The 8,408-nt window shown below is 44.2% G+C and overlaps 1 protein-coding gene across 8 annotated transcripts in view; it reads right to left on the bottom strand.

Moving 5' to 3' along the window:
- Positions 1-1,304: 1,304 nt before the first annotated feature.
- The window catches only part of LOC129699444 (endoplasmic reticulum membrane-associated RNA degradation protein-like), a 61,444-nt gene continuing 54,340 nt past the window's right edge, over positions 1,305-8,408 (bottom strand). For 6 of the 8 annotated variants that reach the window (XM_055639243.1, XM_055639244.1, XM_055639241.1 and 3 more), the window contains one exon: positions 4,105-5,098. In XM_055639243.1, coding sequence (XP_055495218.1) covers positions 4,945-5,098 — 154 coding nt within the window. In that variant the 3' untranslated portion in view covers positions 4,105-4,944. Of the gene's footprint in view, positions 3,247-4,104; positions 5,099-5,120; positions 6,424-8,408 lie in introns of those variants that run through there. The other 2 variants (XM_055639246.1, XM_055639247.1) reach the window with 2 other exon arrangements.

Genomic DNA, 8,408 nt, shown 5'->3' with positions numbered 1-8,408 from the left:
AAGCTGCCACAGCCAGAAATAAAAACAGCTGTTTTCCATGAGTAGGAGCTATACTCAATAACCAAAAATCTGTCGCCTCCTTTTGCTCTGGTAATTTATTTAATTCACATGTTTAATCGATAATTTTTTATTATTAATGTTTAATGTTTTATGTGTCATTCTTAACTGTTGTCCCTTGCGGGCGGAGTACCAAGGCAAATTCCTTGTATGTGAATATTTCGCCAATAAACTTATTCATTAATTCATGAGGATGCAGGGTGACTTGGACAGGTTGGGTGAGTGGGCAGTTGCATGGCAGAGGCAGTATAATGTGGAGGCTATCCACTTTGGTGGCAAGAACGGGAAGGCAGATTATCTAAATGATCTGGTTTCTTCTACTATAGATGAGGCGCTCACCAGGGTCTCTCTAGACCACGTAACTCTGCTCTCACTCCCCATACCCCCACTCATAACAAGGGCAGAGTCCCCCTTGTCCTCACCTTCCACCCTACCAGCCGTCACATACTATAAATAACCCTCCGACATTTTCGCCACCACCACTGGCCACATCTTCACATTTCCTCCCCTTTTGGCTTTCCGCAGAGACCGCTCCCTCCGTAACTACCTGGTCAAATTTGTCCCTTTCCACCAAAACCACCCCCTCTCCTGGCACTTTCCCTTGCAACCACAGGAAGTGTTACACTTGTCGCTTTACCTACCCCCTTGGCTCCATCCAAGGACCCAGTCTTTCCAGGTGCGGCACAGGTTCACCTGCACCTCCTCCAACCTCATCTAATGCATCCGCTGCTCTTGGTGTCAGCTGCGCTACATCAGTGAGACCAAGCATAGGCTTGGCGATCGATTCGCCGAGCACCTCCGATCGGTTCGCAACCTGATCTCCCGGTGGCTCAGCACTTAAACTCCCCCTCCCATTCCGAATTAGACCTTTCTGTCCTGGGCCTCCTCCATGGCCAGAGCGAGGCCCACCGTAAATTGGAGGAGAAACACCTCATATTTCGCTTAGATAGTCCCTGCTTTCTCCTTCTTTCCCCTCCCCTTCCCACAGCCCACTGTCTCTGCCCCTTCCTTTCTTCTTCCAGGCCCCCACATCCCCACGTTAGTCTGAAGAAGAGTCTCAACCCGAAACGTCGCCTATTTCCTTCGCTCCATAGATGCTGCCTCGCCCGCTGCGTTTCTCCAGGCATTTTATTTACCTCCTATTATCTAAATGGTGTCAGGTTAGGAAAAGGGGAAGTACAACGAGACCTGGGTTTCCTTGTAAATCAGTCACTGAACGTATTGAGTAAATCACACATACTCACGGGTCTGGTATAACAGTATTTATTGAGTAACGTATACAACACACAGCATGTTACTCCTACCATGCAGCAGTACCAACTAACAGCACATGTCGGGTTGCAATAATATGAATGGTGTGTTAGCAGGCGAAGCTTATAAAAATAAAGCACTACAGTGGTTAGTAAGTAAAGTACCCAATCTACATTTTTCCTTGTAGTGAAACACATCGCCAATAAAATGATATATGCATAAGCACTAGATGCTGACTGATTAATAATGTAACCACATACATGGAAGTTCAGATGGTTCACGCAAAGTCCCTGTATCTAAGGGGCGGCCTACAAACCCGTTCTGCACGCGTACGGTACAGATCCGCATCTCCTCCCTTCACCCGCGAGAATGCTGGGGTCCCAGGCGGTGGGAGCACAGGGGACCCAGGGGACAAACACGACGAGGCAGGCGAGCGGGGCACCGAGCAGGGTGGAGTGGGAGTTAGGGACACAACCAGGGGTAGGTCTGCAGCTGCAGATCGTGAGATAAGAGAAAGTCCGTCCTTAGATGGGTACATCGAAACATAGAAAATAGGTGCAGGAGTAGGCCATTCGACCCTTCGAGCCTGCACCACCATTCAATATGATCATGGCTGATCATCCAACTCAGTATCCTGTACCTGCCTTCTCTCCATACCCCCGATCCCTTTAGCCACAAGGGCCACATCTAACTCCCTCTTAAATATAGCCAATGAACTGGCCTCAACTACCTTCTGCGGCAGATAATTCCAGAGATTCACCACTCTCTGTGTGAAAAATGTTTTCCTCATCTCGGTCCTAAAAGATTTCCCCCTTATCCTTAAACTGTGACCCCTTGATCTGGACTTCCCCAACATCGGGAACAATCTTCCTGCATCTACCCTGTCCAACCCCTTAAGAATTTTGTAAGTTTCTATAAGATCCCCCCTCAATCTTCTAAATTCTAGCGAGTACAAACCGAGTCTATCCAGTCTTTCTTCATATGAAAGTCCTGACATCCCAGGAATCAGATCGGACGTGGAGCATCATTGCATGAGACAGCAGGACGTGGTTCCTTCATAGGAAGGAGATGTTGGCAGTTGCATCTGTAGATCCCTTTGTCAACACTCACCAGGTATGAGCGTGGCTCTTTTGCGGGATTGTGGATGAAACCCAAACGGCCGTAGCCCTTGTTGGTTTGAAGGCGACTTGGCCACTGGAGAGAGGTGTAAGCCAAAATACGAGTCAACGAAACCCAGATACTGTTTGCCACGCCACTCCAATATGTCAGTAGCAAGCGTGGACCAAAGCAGAGGAGGAACAGGGTGTGAGAGCAGGGGCTGCTTCTGTTGGTGTGCCATCAGGCTGTTACAGATAGCACAGGCTTCAACTTTCTCACACACAAATTTGGTCATTCCAGGCCAGAAAAACATGCTCTTTGCTCAGAGCTTCCACGCCCTGGGTGACCCCTGTGAACGGCTTCAAAATATTTGTCCCATAGGGCAGTTGGGATGACTGCTTTGTGACCCTTGATTACGACACCGTCCTGCAGCACAAGTTCGTCGCGGACCAGGTAGTATGGGCGAAGAGGAAGTGGTGTGCGATATTGTTTATCCGGCCAGCCACGCCGGATGACTGAAGACAGTAGCTGTAAAGTTGTATCTGCAGCCGTTTGCTCTGCCAGGTCGCTCAGAACATCAATGGGGCCGGACCGCATTTCCCATACCGTGTTGATGCTACCGACACCTCCTACCACAACCAGCGCTCCCAGTCCCACACATCATCTCGACAATGTCAAAGATTTATTGAAAAGTGTTCTAACTGTGGCGGATCGCACCCTGGCTGATCGCGAACTGTGCCATGCCTTTGGAAAATTATGCCAATATTGTAAAAGAAGAACTATTTCATTAAATACTGTCAAGCCCGTGGGAATCGCTCATTCCCAAGGCAGCCTGTGCACCTGTGAAAACATGAAGATTGTGATATTGAGTACCAAGAGCTACCAGCACCTCCTCCGGATAAACTCACCGAGCCTGATGATAACAGACATAACATACACTCTGGTTGATCCCACTTCTGACACCATGTTGAATAACTCACATACTCACGGATCTGGTATAACATTATTTGTCGCGTAACTAATACAACACACTACAGCATGTTCCTCCTACTCACGGTATAACATTATTTGTCGCATAACTAATACAACACACTACAGCATGTTACTCCTACCATGCAGCAGTACCAACTAACAGCACATGTCGGGTTGCGATATGAATGGTGTAGTAGTAGGCAGAGCTTATAATAATACAGCACTACATTGATTAGTAAGTAAAGTAACCAATCTACAGAAAGTAAGCAAGCAGGTACAGCAGGCAGTGAAGAAAGCTAATGGCATGTTGGCCTTCATAACGAGAGTTGCCTACCATACTGTCAGGAAGTCTGGGAGGACAAGATGGACCTTCTTCTCTCCTCAAGTATAGGAGCAAAGGAACCTGAAGCTAGAAACACGTTCCACCTCCGTCCCGTTAATGTGGATGGGGGGGTGCGTGCCGCCTCAATCAGGCCAGCTCATCGTTGTTGCTGATGAGGCCAATCACCGTTGTATCATCTGCATACTTGATGATGGTGTTAGTACCATGTACAGGTGTGCATTTTGTGAAGTACGGAGGGGGCTCAGCACACACCCTGAGGAACTGGAGTATTGTGTGCAGTTTTGGTTATCTCCTAATTTGCAGAGGGAGGGGTCATGCCCAGGTTGCCGATTGAGGAAGTGCAGTGTAGGTTCCGACTGTAATCGATGAACAGCATTCTTTAATTCCCGGGATGGCGGGACTGTCATATGATGAAAGAATGGATGGACTGGGCTTATATCCACTGGAATTTAGAAGGATGAAAGGAAATCTTATAAAGATATAAAATTATAAAGGGATTGGACAATGCAGATGCAGGATGCAGGAAACATGTTCCCAAAGTTGGGAGCGTCCAGAACCAGGGGCCACAGTTTAAGAAGAAGGGGTTGGCCATTTAGAACTGAGATGAGATGAAAAACGTTTTCACACAGAGAATTGCAAATCTGTGGAATTCTCTGCAGTGGAGGGCAATTCTCTGGATGCCTTCAAGAGAGAGTTGGATAGAGCTCTTAAAGATAGCTCTTTAAGAACCAAAGGATATGGGGAGAAGGCAGGAATTTGTGGAATTCTCTGCCACAGAAGGCAATGGAGGCTAATTCATTGGATGTATTCAAAATAGAGTTAGAGCTCTATGGAGAAGGCAGGAACGTGGTACTGATTGTGGATGATCAGCCATGATCACATTGAATGGCGGTGCTGGCTCGTAGGGCCGAATGGCCTACTCCTGCACCTATTGTCTATGTATCTATGTAGATCTGATCTAAAATTTTGGCTGAATTAGCTCGTCTTGTGCAAGACCAATTAGGAAGGGGATCATGTTCTCAGGACCCTTTACCTGATCAATGCTTAGAATGTACTTGGAGTGAATTGAGCACGACTGCATTGGCCTCCACAATAAAACATATCATAATCCCTGCTCACACACATAAACCTACATCCTCCAGGACTACAATGATGAGTGCAATTTTAAAAGTACATAACTATTTTAGATTAAGATCAATTACTCTCAACCACACTCATGTTGCCTAGCTTGTTATTCCATTAAAAAACTGGTTGTAAAACTGTTTAACTTTCAGTAGCATCTTTTCAGTCAGGTCCCATGTTTCACCCCATTTATTTTTCTCCGGGCTTGTGTAGGTCACCATATTTTCTGCATATTGCACCAAGGACTTCAAGAATCTGCAAGCGAAAACGTAGGATTTATTACAAAGAGGTAAAAATTATAATAATTCAATCAAATCATGTATAGAGTCATAGAGATGCATAGTGGTGCAGCTAGTACAGCCATTTCTCCAAGTTCCAGAGACTAGGGTACAATCCTGACATCAGCTCTCTGTGTGAGTTTACACATTCTCCATGTAACCATGCAATTTTACTCCAGGTGCTCCAGTTTCCTCCCTTCCAAAAACATTGGTTAGTTATTTGATTGAACACTGTAAATCGATCCGTGTGTATATATCAGTGGGCGAATCTGGGGAGAGATGCTGAGAATGCAAGGAGGATAAATAGCATAGGGTGGGATTTGTGTTAAAAAAAAAAAGTGCTGGATGTTTTGCGTGGACTCAGCAGGCCAAAGGCCCTGCATCCATGCTGTATCTATGACTATGTATGCAGAAATGTTCATGACGAAGGTTTATGCTTTATCAAACATATTTGATCTAATTGACTAGTGGTTTAACCAGAATGGATGAATAGATCTTAGGGAGCAGATTTTAAAACTTTGTGCACTGTTAGCATAAGAAAGGAATTTATGAGGTCCTTCATATAACAAAATACCCACCACCATCCACCGTTTTATCATTATCATCACATCATTATCATATCACACAAACATTATCATCCAATATATTTCACGTCATATCAGGGGAAGTGACAAAAAGCTTTATTAGTGGGGTAGAATCTTAAAAAGAGTCAGGGGCAAAGAGGATAAGCTTAGGGTCCAAGCAGTTGACACCACAACTGCTTATGGCAGCCTTCTTCCAATCACAGTAGGTGGAAGAGGGTTCTCGTCCAGTTGACAACCCAACAGGAATTTCAACCCAACAGGTAGTCGTGCTCCAAAAAAAATTCTCCTTCTGGTAAAGTATCCTTACTATGCCAGAAGTATAAGTATCGCAGAAAGCAATATTAACAGACATTTTAAAACTGGATAGAATACTGCTTATATGTCATTTTCTCCTTATAATTTCCTCATCTTCTGGGTTACACAGTGAGCAAGAAAAAGCAAGTCAGTGAAAAAAGAAAGTTGACTGCTTCCCAACAAATTCACCAATTTACATCCAAATCATCAACATGCAAAACACACGTCCATGTCTTCATCATCAATGGTTCATACTAAAAAAGACATTTCCAACACAATGGGGAGAGCGAGGACAAATTGATTGTTCTTCAGCAAGAACAGCTAAATGGTTACCTGTGATTTAGTAATATTATACTAGAATTTGTGTCACCTGAAGCAAGTTCAAGATGACACTTGAGTACTTTCTTAGGTCCTCTCAGGTTTCCTTGTGAGAAAAAGAAGCAGAAATAGCCCTTGAGACTGTTCCACTATTCAATGTCATGGTTTAACTTGGCACAATGCTATCCAATACCCATATGTCAGAATACACGGTGAATTTTGAAAACAATATGCATCCAGTCGGTGCTACAAAGCAATTCTACCAATCCCATTCACCCTTTATTCCCTTGTAGCTCTACAATCATGCTCGATGATGGACTGTCATTATTTTACCGCATTTGAATGCAAATAGGTATTTCACACTGGTTGATCAACCCACCAGCACATCCTTTGGGATGTTGCACGAAACAGGAAAACTCACATTCGCAGGGAGAATACACAACTGCACACAAACAGCACGTGATCAGGATTGAACCCTAGCCACTGGAGCTGTGAAGCAGCAGAAATTCAACTTGCTTCCAATACTCCCCTTGGTAGTGCAATCCAGATGCAAGATTTTTGCTCCATTAAAATGTGTTTATCCCTGTCACCTTTGGTCTGGTTCTCTACTCTTCTGACAATTCTACTCTGATTAGAACCTTTATTTTCAATACCTCAATGTGAGAGAATTTTGTTAACCTTTAATTGTTCAGCTTGTTGACACGTATTGCGAAAATAAAGATGCCGCATTACAGAGAAACATAGAAAATAGGTGCAGGAGGCCATTCGGCCTTTCGAGCCAGCACCACCATTCATTGTGATCATGGCTGATCATCCACAATCAGTAACCTGTGCCCGACTTCTACCCTTACCCCTTGATTCCGCTAGCCCCAAGAGCTCTATCTAACTCTCTTTTAAATTCATCCAGTGAATTGGCCTCCACTGCCTTCTGTAGCAGAGAATTTCACCAATTCACAACCCTCTGAGTGTTAGGAAAGCCTTGGCCGAGTGATTGGAGCATTGTGTACAGAGATCTGTTTCTTTGTGCGTGATGTTATTATCTGTTATCTGCAAAAACCAACCTATGTACGGGTCTGAGTAATGTAATTTAGGCAGTTTCGATATAATCGCAACTCACTGACTAAGCTGTTTAAGGAACTAAAATATGTGCTAGTCTGCACATACACTTGTTTGTTCGGCAGTATATACACCCGTGCCGTTTGTACTCTGAAGGAACTGTCTCCCGTGGCAGTTCCTCCCTGATATCACGTAACAAAGTCTCTCCCCATAAGTCAGTCCTCGATTGATTTATCTGACACTCAATTAGAGCTACTTCTGTTCCAAGGCAAATAACCCTCTACAGTCTATCCAGAGAACATCTGACAAAGAAATTCAAAAGTTAATTATCTGTAGCTTTTTATTTATTCCAACCTAAACTTCCCATCTGTTGCATCACAATGGTATCAATATCACGGCACATTTAGTTCAATTTGCATTTTGATACAACAATCATCAAAATATTTGGGGTACATATTTGCAACCTCTTACATGAAATATCAAAGGGCAGCACAGTGGCACAGTAGGTTCAAACCTGACTATGGGTGCTACACGAGCCTGAAGATTGCAACGACCAGGTTCAGGAAATGCTACTTCCCCACAGCCACCAGGTTATTAAACTTGGCTCTGACAAAATTCTGAACATTAATAACCCATTATCTGTTATTTGCACTTTATCAGTTTATTTATTAATGTGTGTATATATTCATACAATGGTATATGGACACACTGATCTGTTCTGTAGTCATGCCTACTATGTTCTGTTGTGCTGAAGCAAAGCAAGAATTTCACTGTCCTATCAGGGACACATGACAATAAACTCACATGAACTCTTGGCTGTACAAAGTTTGTACATTCAATTTGTGGCCACATACGTTTCCTTCCCACATTCCAAAGAAATGCAGGTTTGTAGGTTGATTGTCATGTACATTTTCCCCAATGTGTAGCGTGGAACGAGCGTACGGGTGATCGCTAGTCAGCACAGACTCAATGGGCCAAAGGGCCTGTTTCTATGCTGTATCGCTAAACTAAACTAGTGTTGATGCAATTGGTAAC

This window comes from Leucoraja erinacea, chromosome 8 (assembly GCF_028641065.1).
Source record: "Leucoraja erinacea ecotype New England chromosome 8, Leri_hhj_1, whole genome shotgun sequence".
NCBI lineage: Eukaryota > Metazoa > Chordata > Chondrichthyes > Rajiformes > Rajidae > Leucoraja > Leucoraja erinaceus.
This window is presented reverse-complemented; position numbering and strand designations above follow the sequence as displayed.